The sequence below is a fragment of the Spinacia oleracea genome, chromosome 1, assembly GCF_020520425.1.
Source record: "Spinacia oleracea cultivar Varoflay chromosome 1, BTI_SOV_V1, whole genome shotgun sequence".
In the NCBI taxonomy this organism is placed as follows: domain Eukaryota; kingdom Viridiplantae; phylum Streptophyta; class Magnoliopsida; order Caryophyllales; family Amaranthaceae; genus Spinacia; species Spinacia oleracea.
This window is the reverse complement of record NC_079487.1, coordinates 113,995,393-114,008,140: the sequence shown is the minus strand read 5'-3', so window position 1 is coordinate 114,008,140 and position 12,748 is coordinate 113,995,393. Positions and strand designations below refer to the sequence as shown.

General features: G+C 48.3%; 1 protein-coding gene across 1 annotated transcript in view; it reads left to right on the top strand.

Annotated features, from left to right (window-relative positions):
* Positions 1-625, top strand: part of LOC110794838 (actin-11) — a 3,312-nt gene extending 2,687 nt beyond the window's left edge. Inside the window, exons 4-5 of the mRNA XM_021999803.2 lie at positions 1-203; positions 312-625. The exon at positions 1-203 is cut by the window's left edge and continues 411 nt beyond it. Of these exons, the coding sequence (XP_021855495.1) occupies positions 1-203; positions 312-377 (269 nt within the window). The 3' untranslated portion in view covers positions 378-625. The remainder of the gene's footprint in view (positions 204-311) is intronic.
* Positions 626-12,748: the final 12,123 nt, after the last annotated feature.

Sequence of the window (12,748 nt, the reverse complement as noted above, 5' to 3'; positions counted from 1 at the left end):
TGGATATTAGGAAGGATCTATACGGGAACATTGTTCTCAGTGGTGGTACTACTATGTTCCCGGGTATTGCTGACAGAATGAGCAAGGAAATTACAGCCTTAGCCCCGAGCAGTATGAAGATCAAGGTGGTGGCACCTCCTGAGAGAAAATACAGTGTCTGGATCGGAGGTTCTATCTTGGCATCCCTCAGTACATTCCAGCAGGTTGACATCTTTCAATTTTCAACTTAAATTTCACAGTTTTTACAATCATCATTATTCTTATCTATTTCCCCTACCTAATAATCTAATATGCTCTTTACCGTATTGCAGATGTGGATTGCAAAGGCCGAGTATGATGAATCTGGGCCATCAATTGTCCACAGAAAATGCTTCTAAGCTTTTTGACGAAATGGGTTCAATTTTTTTTTTTCAGATCGTCCTCTCTTTGGTAGAAGACCCTATTATAAGCTTTCGAGTACAGAAAAAACCTGTTGTTCATTCAATTTTTTGTTTATCTATATGTTGATTCTCACGCAGTGTAATGATGATCATGAGAAGGTGGGGAGTGGTTTAAAAGTGTTAAATTCTCTAAGTGAGCAATTCATTTTTGAAGTTTAATCAAAGCCTTTGCAATTTTTACCATACATCGATCTCCATATGCCTCATCTGTCATGTTTGTGTTTGCATTATCATGAACTTTATTTATCACACCTCTGAAAGACTTAATGCAATTTAACAAAGAATTTGTTGTGCAAATATGGAAAGCGTTCGAGCCTCTAACTTCTCTGGGCCTGAGAACGTCACAAATGACCTAGGATACCCCGGGAGTCAATACGAACTGTTCCGGTGTTGTAAGAGAGGAAACAATGGGCTTCGAATGAAGGCCCTTTTCGTATGTGTTGAAGATCTTGCTTGCTTGAATGAGTCGAGTCCGAATTCACCTGCACAAGAGCAAAGTCACTAGCCTCGGGGGTGTTTCCGAGGAAAGCCCCTCCGATGCCTAAGTAAGAACGATGCTCGGATTCTAGAGAGAAGTTCTCTAGAAGAGTAGTCTTAAGGCAATAAATTGGACGTACCTTGAGGTGTGAGCCTTGGTGGCCTATTTATAGTGTTTGCATAATAAATGCCCATAGGTCATTTATTGCTATTGGGCCTTGGGCCTTAATGGATGGCCGAATAGCCATAGTGGTAGGTTTGATGCTGTTGTTTAGAGCCATTGGGGTTTGGACTTAGTGGCCCAATTGAATATCAATTGGGAGCCCAAACAACATGTCCCCCAGACCCGGTCCATTTAGAATCAAATGGGTGGGTTTCCAGTTGTCAGAAGTCCAAAAGTTCCCTCTCTTTTTTTTGAAAAGGGGTGATTTGCATTGATGACAAGTGTTGGGACTTGTATTGTGTCGTGGAGATCGTGGGTTTGAAAAGAAGTTGATGCGCCTCTTTTTTTTCTATAAATACTGGGCGCTTAGCTCTTTTCAAACTTTTACTTTCTCTCTCTTTCAAACACACTTCCTCTCTTTTTCTGGCGATCGCAGTTTTCGAGTTTCTTCAGATCTACGGAATTCGGTCAGCTCTAGACTTCGGGAACTTGTGTCGTTCGCTTTGTCGGCGAATTCCGCTTCGGAAAAAGGTAACTTGCTTATGAATTTTTCTTACTTTTTCGTTCTTTCCTCTACTCCTCAATCTAAACCCTAGACCGAGAATTCGCGACCATGGCAAAGAATAAGGGAAAAAGCAAGTTCGTCGTTGGCTCTTCTAGTGAGAGGGAGGATGTGCCTTCGGGAAGGGTACAGAAGACTTCAAGGGGTGGGCCTTCGGAGAGGCCGGTGGAGAAGCGTTCGACTGGTTGGGATGCTTCCAAAGATGGTGCTGTTGGCGGGTCTGGTGTCTGAACGTGCTGCTTCTGGTAAGAAAGCTGGTTCTTCGGGTGTACGCCGTCCTTACCCTGAGTTTCCGGTTCATTGGACTGAAGCTGATCCGAAGGGCAAGTATGCCCCGATCTTGCATGAGACCACCAAGATCGATGGTCCGTTGGAGAAATCGGTCAGTGGTGACTGGTTAGTGGAGGCGAAGCTGGGGAACTACCATCGGAGGGCCGAGGAGCTATACGGAATCCAGCACGCCTTGGGGTACTGGTGTGAGCTTCCCGATCAGGAGCGTCCTCGGGTGACTCATCCGCCGAGGGGGTTCATCTCTGTGTACACCCATCACTTGGAGAACGGTCTCCGTTTTCCCTTGGATCCATTCATTTCCGAGCTCCTGGTGTCGTACAACATCAGTTTGGCCCAACTTACACCCAAGTCTATGAGGCACATCATCGGATTTAGATGGGTGTGCGACTTTGTTAACTTTCCCTGCTCTGTCGCCGTTTTTCGGGATCTCCACGATCTGTCTTTCAACCATGCTTCCAAGGGTGATGGGTATGGTTGGTGGACCATCATCAACAAAAAGTCCCGAAGGAGAGGGGAGCCGAACTATATTACGGCATACCCTTACCTTAGCTCTGACCATAAGTGGAAGACGGAGTGGTTGCTTGTTCGCGTGCCGACGGATCCGAAGCACCCCAATTTTTATCGCCCTCCAAAGTGGTTTGTGACTCCTGATCCTGATATGGGGGGCGTGGCTGCTCCGGATCGGAACCATCACCACTACGTGGATCTCCTCCAGTGGTTCTTGGCTCGGGAGGATAATTATAAACTGCCGTCTAGCTGGCTTCCGAACCTTAACTACATCTTGCGGGAGGACATTCTTGCTGTCGCCGGTCTCAGCAGGATTTTTGACAGGGGTAGGTGTCTTTCGGCTGGGACCGTGTTTCAGTGAGTTTGTCCTCCTCTTTTTTCCTTCGTTTTACTGACTCGTTTTGTGCTTTGTTTTTGCAGAGTACGGCTTTAGCTGCCTTGATCCTGAGATTTTGGGCATCTCTTTGGATCTGAAGACTATTCACGATTCGGCTCCTGATTACAAGTTCGGGAAAGAGAATCCTCGTAATCCTCGCCTGAAGGATTACGTGTTGTCTCCTTCGGGTGTTGCTCGGATATCCGAAGTTCGAGCTGATCCGTGGGATTCTGCCTCCTCTCCCGAAGCTGTTCCAGTGAAGGTCGTGCTTCCTACTTTGAGGACAACTTCGGATCCGGTGAGTGTTTCTATAGGCTCGGTTTTTGTTTGTCTTTTCTTTCTCTTTGGTTGGCCGTCGGCTAACGTCTTGGTCCTGGACCATCTTTCTAGGGTCCTGGGACTGACGCTGTGCCGCGTGCCGTTCCTTCGGTTTCATCTCCGGCTCGGATAGATATCTCTTTATCTAGGAACCGGGTACTTCACTTTTTTTCTTTTTTTCCTCTTTTGTCTTCCTCTAAATTTATTGATCCTTGGTCTCCGACTTGGGATTTTCTCTGACTTGGGAGTTTTCTTGTAGTCCGTCTTTTCCTTTTTCAAAGCTGATCTTTGAACGCTTGTTTTGTAGGAAACGGTTTCGGAAGATATGCCTCCTCCCAAGAATCTTCTTCACTTCATGCCCTTGCCAGGGCAGAAGTTAAAGAGTGTGGTGGTTGCGGAACCGCCGCCCGTGGATCAGCCGTTGGCCGAGGAAGATACCATCCCCTCTCCGCTGAAGCCGTCTACTGCTTTAGGGATCGAGATTCAGGATATCACCAAGGTGATGGAGGCGATTGAAGCCGACTTTGTTCCTGGCTCGGATGTCCCTATCGTGGCCGAGGAGAAGAAGGAATCTGCTGACGTTCCTCTCGAAAGAGAGAGAAGTCCAGATAAGGAGATGGTGGATCTCACGGACCCCAATGTTGAGGTTCCCGAGGCTGAGAAGGATGTTCCCTCTGCTGAGGAGGAGCAGCCCGAACAGGGTCTGACGAGGAAGAGGCGAAACTCAACTTTGGGTTCTACTTCGACCTCGGCCCTGGATAGATTGATCCATGCTGACCCTTGCTCGGATGTCCCGCTGAAACGAGTCCCCGAGGAAGTAAGGGAGGCGATGGCTCGGTATGCTAGGGCTCCGGTTTTGGGAGAGAATCCCATGGCCCACGTGGGATCTTTAGTGGGTCCCGAAGCTGCTCGGGAGAATCTTCTTCGGGCCAATCCGCAGTGGAGGGTTCCTGGCGCTGAAGAGAGGAACCCGGCTATGATGGCCCAGTACTACCTGAATGAGGTAAGTGTTGGATTTTCTCTTTGAGTAGTGTTTGTGTTTTATGTTTTTCCTATTTTTGCTCATCTTTCCTTCGCTCCCAGGCTGTTTTTTGGTCCTCGTTCGCTTCCGAGTGCAGCTCGGTTGAGGAGAGACAACTGAGGAGGTATTAGGAGGCTTACGCTCGTGATATTCCTATCTTGGACCAGAAGGCTGGGCAGCTCTTTTCCGAGCTTGTGGAGGTCAAGCAGCTGTACCTTCAGTACAGTCGCGAGGCTAGAGCTTCTGCTGAGCAGATCGGGGCCGAAGTTGGAAAGCTCACCTTCCGAGTCGAAGAGGATGCTGAAAAAATAGCTTCCTTCGATAAGGAGAGGAAAGATATGGCCGCCCAGTTTGCGAGCGAACTTGAAGAAAAAGACAGACTTCTCAAGGAGATGACGTCTAAATTTGAGGCGGCCGATAAGCAGAGCCAGGATGCGGAGGCGAGGCTTTGTCAGTTTGTCAAGAATCGGGAGATGATTCAAAACCAAGCTGACAAGGTGCCTGTTCTCCAGTTGAAGATCCGAGAGAAGGATGCGGCCATTCGGAAGTTGGAGCAAGAGCGAGTTGACCTCTACACTGCTGATCAGTGTAGAGAGCAGTATTGGAATAGTATCCTGGGTGCTCGGCGCATGTTTGCGAAGCACATGCCTCATTTCCCTTGGAATGAGAAAGTGCCTCTCTGGATGCGGGCCCAGGATCACTTGGTGGAGTGCCAGGCTGATCGAGACGAAGCTGAAGCTGAACGCCAAGCTGCTCTTGAAGAGGCTCGGGCCCAGAAGGCGAACTCCGAAGGCGACACTACCGCTGGGGGTTCTTCGAAGGATGCTTCCCTAGGGGCTGCTCCTGAGACTCCCAAGAGTTAGGGATTCGGGCAGTCGTCTTCTTCAGAGTCGGTTGGTTCCAGTTGAGGACTTCCGAATGTGTGCTTGCCTTTCCCCCTTTTGCCTCGGCGCTGCGTTGTACTTGTTTCTTTTTGCTTTCTTAGTACTTCGGTAGGCCGGTATTGTCTGTTGATGGCTGCCGATTTTAACTGTTTCATTTTGTTTTCAATTTTTGAGGGTCCTCGGGTATGCACCGAGCTGTTTGATGTATTTGTACTTCCCCCGAATATTGAATGAAAAATGAATGTTTGTTACTTGGCTGCCTCTTTTCAATTTTTTGCACTTTCGAAGTTTTAAGTCTTTGCCTTTGAATCCGTAGATTTTCGAGCTCTTCTTTTTTGCAGACTTGCTAAGAAACCCTTTGATTTTGCGAGCTCTTCAAATCCGTAGACCTGCTAAGAGACTCTTTAATTTTGCGAGTTCTTCAAATCCGTAGATCTGCTAAGAGACTCTTTAATTTTGCGAGTTCTTCAAATCCGTAGATCTGCTAAGAGATTCTTTAATTTTGCGAGTTCTTCAAATCCGTAGATCTTCTAAGAGACTCTTTAATTTTGCGAGTTCTTCAAATACGTAGATCTACTAAGAGACTCTTTAATTTCCAGACTCTTCAAATCCGTCGATCTGCTCAGAGGTCTGAATTGTTCTTCCGATCTCTTGTGGTTCGGAAACCTGGGCAAGAGATCGCTAGTCTGCCTCTTAGTTATGACTTTGGCGATCCGTGGATCTGAGCCGAAGTTTTATAACTTGATTCGGGCGACTGTTTGTTGCGAACAAGGTTTATCTGGGTATCGCGAATCCGAGGATTCTGGACGATTCCCCGAAGTGTATGATTTGGTCATTTCTTGCATTTTATCAAGGAATGGGCAAAGTCAACCTACTTTTAGTCTCGGATTGATCAGATCCGAGGCTGCATGTATATATAAAGGGACAATGAATTTGAAATATAGAGATAGGTTTAATGAAACACATGGTGCCAAACGGCTTTCCTCTTCTCATTAAACAACTTACTTGGTTTACAGACAGGGATCATACAAAATATTTCTTGAGAACGTCGGTATTCCAATGGTTCTTCAAGGTTGTTCCATCTAACTGTTTCAGCATAAATGTGCCTGGCCTTTTTTCGGAATGGATGATGTATGGTCCTTCCCAGGTGGCTGAGAGTTTGCCATGGATCCGTCCTTTCTGAACTGAGGCGGCGTTTCTGAGTACTAGATCACCGACTTTTAGGGGTCTGGCGTTGACTCTTCGATTGTAATGCTTGTTGACCCTCTGCAAATAAGCTGCGTTGAGTGTCCTCGCATCGTTCCGAGCTTCGTCTAGTAGGTCGAGAGCTTCAGACAGAAGTTGGTTGTTGCTTTCTCCTTGGAGTCCATCATACCTGTTGTATGCCTGGATCCTCAAGCTTTCTGTTCCGATTTCCACAGGGATGACAGCTTCGGATCCGTATACAAGGTGGAACGGTGTTTGCCCAGTAGCTTCTTTCTCGGTGGTCCGAAGGGACCATAGCGTTCCGGGTAGCTCTTCTAACCACTTGTTTTTGTCATCCTCGACTCTTTTCTTGATGCGTTGAGGATGAGTTTGTTTGCAGCTTCGGCTTGCCCGTTGCTTTGTGGGTGGCAAACTGCCGAGTAAGCTAGGTGTATGCCGAACTGTTTGCACCACTTTTGTAGCGGGGTGTTGTCGAACTGTTTTCCGTGGTCGAAGACCATCAGTCTTGGTATGCCGAACCTTGTGATGATGTTCTGCCATATGAACTTGCGGACCTGAGGTTCGGTGACGGAGGAGACAGCCTCAGCTTCGATCCATTTGCTAAAATAGTCGACTCCTACAATCAACCACTTCTTCTGGTTCGTAGCTGACGGGAAGGGACCAATGATGTCTAACCCCCACTGTGCGAATGGTAAGGGATACAGTGTTGATTGTAAGGTTTGAGCTGGTTGGTGGATAGCTGGTGCGAACTTTTGGCATTTCTCGCATTTCCTTGCCATCTGCTTTGCCTCGGAAACCATAGTGGGCCACCAGTATCCGGCCCGAAGGGCTTTGTGTGCCAAGGTCCTGCCTCTGATGTGGTTTCCGCATATCCCGAGGTGGATTTCTCTTAGGATATAGTCAGCGTCTGTTGGACCCACACATTTTAGCAGCGGAGCGGAGAATGATTTCCTCATGAGCTCTCCTTCGGCGTTGATGATGAACCATTTGTTGAATCTTTTCAGCTTTCTCGCCTGTAGCTTATCTTCGGGAAGTTCTCCCCTTTCTTTGTATGCAATTACTGCGTCCATCCAGCTGGGTTCGGTACGTAAACTGCATACTGTGGGGGGTAGCAAATCAATGCTTCTCTCTTGGTGAACTTCCACGTGGACCGACCTGTTTAGGTCGATGAGTGTTGAGCTTGCGAGTTTTGACAGTGCGTCTGCTTGCGTGTTTTGTCCTCGGGGGATGAGAATGACTTCAAAGGATCTTAACTTTGACGTTAAGGATTTAATTTTCGCTAAGTAAGCTGTCATGCTGGGCCACTTGGCCTCATACTCCCCTCGGATCTGGTTGGCTACAAGCTGGGAATCAGTTTTGAGGCAAACGTGCTCGGCCTCCAGGGATAAGCAAAGCTCTATTCCTGCGATTGCGGCCTCATATTCGGCCTCGTTGTTAGTTGCTTTGAATCCGAACTTCAATGCATACTCTATGCTTTTCCCCGTTGGGGGGATTAGTACAACTCCTGCTCCTGAGCCGTTTACTGTGGAAGATCCGTCAGTGAAGACCTCCCAAGTGCTTTTCGTATCATCCAGCATTTCCTGGTATGAGCATTCGGCCAAGAAGTCTGCCAACGCCTGTGCTTTGATGGTGGTCCTCGGCTGATATTTGATGTCGAACTCTGATAGTTCGAAGGCCCAGGCAGCCAATCTTCCTGACCTCTCTATTTTGTCGAGTACTTTCTCGAGTGGTTGGTCGGTCAGTACTGTGATCTGATGGGAGTCGAAGTATGGCCTCAGTTTTCTTGCAGCTACCACCACTGCATATGCAACTTTCTCGATGAGCGGGTACCGAGTTTCGGCCCCTGTGAGTGTTCGGCTGGTGAAGTAGATTGGCTGTTGCTTCTTCTCTTCTTCCCGAAGAAGCACTGCGCTGACGGTTCCAGGGCTGACTGCGACATATAGGTACAGGGTTTCCCCCTCCTTTGGTCTGGCTAGTGTCGGCAGTTGAGCTAGGTGGGGTCTGAGTTGCTGAAAAGCCTCTTTTTGCTCCTGCTCCCATGTCAGCTCGGGGTCCACCTTCCTCGGGACCCCCTTTTTCTTGACTGGTTATGCTTCTCCCCCGGGGAGGCTCTTTGGTTTTAGTGCTTCGAAGAAAGGGGCTCCCTTGTCCGAGGCTTTTGATATGAACCTTGTTAGTGCGGCTAACCTACCGGTTAGCCTCTGCACGTCTCTCTTGGTCCTCGGCTCGGGTAGATCCAACGCTGCTTGGACTTTGTCCGGGTTCGCATCGATTCCTCTTTCGCTCACCATGAATCCGAGGAATTTCCCAGACTTCACCCCGAAGACACATTTTTTTGGGTTCAGCTTCATGCTGTATTTCCTCAGGTTTCCGAAGGTCTCTGCCAAGTCCTTGACATGGTCTTCCTCCTTAATGCTTTTTACGATGGAGTCATCCACATAGACCTCGACGTTCCTCCCTTTCTGGTTGGCGAAGACGTGATCAACTAGCCTCTGGTAGGTAGCGCCGGCATTTTTCAAGCCGAAGGGCATCATTTTGTAGTTGAACACTCCTGCGCTCGTGATGAATGCTGTCTTCGCCCTGTCGTCGGGGTGCATGAACACTTGATGGTAACCTGAAAAGGCATCCATGAAGCTGAGCAGTGCATGGCCGCTGGTGGAGTCAACCAATTGAACTATCCTCGGCAAGGGATAGCAGTCTTTGGGGCAGGCTCGGTTCAGATCTGTGAAATCCACGCACATTCGCCAAGAGCCGTTCGCTTTCTTGACCATCACCACGTTGGCCAGCCATTTTGGGTACATGCATGGTTCGATGAATCCGGCTTCCTACAACTTTTTTACCTCTTCGGCGATGGCTCTGTTTTTCTCCGAGGAATTCCTCTTCTTTTGTTTGATTGGCCGAGCTTCAGCGTTGACGTCCAGCTTGTGGCAAATTAGCTTCGGATTTATCCCTGGCATATCTGCTGCTGACCATGCAAAAATGTCTTTGTGATCCCTGAGCAGTTGGATCAAATCGATTCGGAGCCCCGAGCTTAGGCCCTTGCCTATTCGGACGCTCCTGTCTGAACCCTCTTCGAGGAAGATATCCTCCATTTCCTGATCTGGTTCGGGAGATAGGGTTTCGGGGGGGGCATCGACCTCTGCGAGAGATAAGCTGCTCGTGCCTGCTTTTCTCCTCTTTGCCTCGCTCTCCTCTCCTGGAGCATCTTTCTCCGCCTCGGAACCGTCTCCTAATTTGGGCTTTCGGACGGCGGTGTGGCAGGTTCTTCTTGCAACCTCTTGATCGCCTCTAATTCGTTCGGCGAATCCTGCGTCCGAGACGTATATCATCAGCTGATGGTAGGTGGAGGGGACTGCTTGTATCTTGTGAATCATGGTTCTTCCCATGATTACGTTGTATACGGAGTCGCAGTCCATCACCAAAAATTCGTCCCGAAGGGTTTTTGCTGCTTGGCCTTCGCCCACTGTGACTGGCAGGGTGATCTTTCCTCGAGGGATAGCCGCGGATCCGTTGATTCCGATCAGGGGGTAACTGACTTTCGTCAATGCTTCCTCTGACTCTTCGAGGATCAGTTGCTCGAAGCAGTTTATGAAGATGATGTTGACGGCACTTCCTCCGTCGACCAACACTCGGTGTACGTTGTGGTTATTGAGGTCCATGGAAAGGACTAGAGGATCGTCATGTTTGTACTGGACTCCGAAGCAATCATCGGCAGTGAAGGTCATGTTCGGGGGGTGTGGTTGGTTGTCTCCCACTGCGCTGAAGTTGACTCGATGGGTGAGAGCTCTTAGGTGTTTCTTGATGGCCTGGCCAGACTTCTGTCCCCCGAACACCACTAGGATGTCATTCTTCTTGTGCCCTGTTGCTTCGTAGACCCTTTTCTGGGGTTGCTCGTGTTGTTTGCCACTTGCGGCCTTTTCTTTTTCCTCCCTTCGGTCTAACAAGTATTGTTTCAGGTAACCTCGGCGAACGAGGTCCTCAATGTTGTCTTTCAGCGAGTTGCATTCTTCGGTGTGGTGACCGAAGTCATCATGAAACTCGCACCATTTGTTCTTGTTTCTCCGGGCTGGGTTGAACTTGAGCTTCCCAGGTAGTTTCCACTTTTCATCATTTCTGTTGAGGCTAAAGATTTCTTTTCGGGGTAGAGTTAGTGGAGTGTAGTTAGCGTATTTGGGTTGAAGTTCACCCCTTCTCCCGTCTTTCTTCGGGCTCGTCTCTCTAACTCCTACTTTCTCCTTCCCTTTCCTTGAGCTGCCCTCGGGCTTGCTCTGGGCATTTTTTGTGTCTCTCGGATCCGACGATCCTTTCAACCTTGCAGCGGCTTTGTTGAACTCTTCGGTTCTGATGAATGCATCAGCCATTTGGAGCACGTCGGCTATTTTGGAGGGGTTTTTCATCGAGAGCTTGTCACGGAATTTCCCTTCCTGGAACGCGTGCTTCAAGGCGAAGATGGCCACGTCTAGCTGCAAGTTTGGTATGTTTGTTGATTCCTTCATGAATCTGGCCATGAACTCTCTTAGACTTTCGTCTCTTTCTTGTTGGATTGAGGTCAGTTCTGTTGTGGTTCGCTCGGGGCGATTGTTGCTCACGAACTGCGTGCAGAATCTCTTTTTCAGCTTCTTCCAGCTTTTGATCGATCCCTTCGGCAGTGATCTAAACCACTCTCCCGCCACTCCGGTTAGCGTGGTTGGGAAATATTTACACCAACATGCTTCGGAGTAGGGGCTCAAGAACATTTGCTGTTCGTAGGAGATGACATGATCCCTCGGATCTGTGATTCCGCTATATGTCAGGTGTGCTGGCAGTCTTACCTTCGGTATTTCTTCCATGATCAGCTCGTCCGAGAAAGGGGATGACGTGGGAGTCATGATTCTTTTCCCGAGTCTAGCTCTGATGCCTTCGTTCGCCGAGGTTCTGTGATTAGAACGTTCGGGCGTACGATGGGGGCTAGGGGTTCGATCATGCCTCCTGTCTCTTCTTCTTTCTCGGCTACTGACCTCGGGTCGTTCGCCAGATCTGCTTGATTCGCCCACCCCGAGTCTCGTATGGATCGAGGGTCTTAACCTTAAGTGGACCGAGGGCCTCAACCTGCTGAGCACCGAGCTTCGGATCCGAGAGTTATGAGTAGTCGATTCGCTTTGGAGAGCTGTTGGAGTAGGCGATGGTCTTGCAAACCAATCTGGTTGTTGTTGTGCCCTTTTTTGGGTGTCCCATGTGCTTTCCATCCATCTCGACGTCAGGTGTGTTCCTGTCAAGGAAAGGAGTTCTCGTTCGGGTCTGGACACTTCTACACTGGGTGGCTCGTTCAGCCTTCGCCTGGTCCTCCTCTCTTCTCTGCGGTCATTTGCCAATCCTTGCTGCTTCTCATTGAAGAGGAAGTTTTGCATGATGGTCATGGCCGCAGTGAGCTCTTCCCTAGTTGGAATCGGAGGTCCTGCGTTTGTGGCGGTTGTAGCTCTGCTTGGCTGTGACCTCGCTACCGATTGAGGGTGCTCATCTTCGTCAGATTCCGAATCTGACCGCACTATCATATCGTCCTCATTGTTGTTGATAACATCATTAACCATTTTGCAGAAAGAGGTGGTTAATGTCTTTCAAAGGCTTTCAAGTGTTCTTCCCCACAGACGGCGACAAATTGTTCCGGTGTTGTAAGAGAGGAAACAATGGGCTTCGAATGAAGGCCCTTTTCGTATGTGTTGAATATCTTGCTTGCTTGAATGAGTCGAGTCCGAATTCACCTGCACAAGAGCAAAGTCACTAGCCTCGGGGGTGTTTCCGAGGAAAGCCCCTCCGATGCCTAAGTAAGAACGATGCTCGGATTCTAGAGAGAAGTTCTCTAGAAGAGTAGTCTTAAGGCAATAAATTGGACGTACCTTGAGGTGTGAGCCTTGGTGGCCTATTTATAGTGTTTGCATAATAAATGCCCATAGGTCATTTATTGCTATTGGGCCTTGGGCCTTAATGGATGGCCGAATAGCCATAGTGGTAGGTTTGATGCTGTTGTTTAGAGCCATTGGGCTTTGGACTTAGTGGCCCAATTGAATATCAATTGGGAGCCCAAACACGAACTATAAAGTATTTTGAAACCATCAACACCCACTAGTTGATCATATAAAGAACCCGAACAACCTCGATTTGAACGAAATGAATTTTGTAAGAAAAACGACTAAAAAGACATTTAAGAGCCAAAATAGATGGTACTAACTACGAACCACTGAATAAGCCACTATAGGTTTCGTGTGGTGCATGGGAAGTATTCGTCCCTCTAACCTCTCTAGGCTAGAGAATGTCAAACATATCCCAAAGTAAGGCTACATATAATACACGAAATAAGACCAATTTTGGACACTTTCTGAACCCAGTTACGAAACATAAGTGAATTTGGCTGGTATTTCGGGCGTAATAAGGTAGTTTTTAACCACCAACAAACAGTTAGTCATATAAAATCTCACGGCCTTAATTCAACAAAATAGGCTTTGTAAAAACGGTTGAAATGACATTTA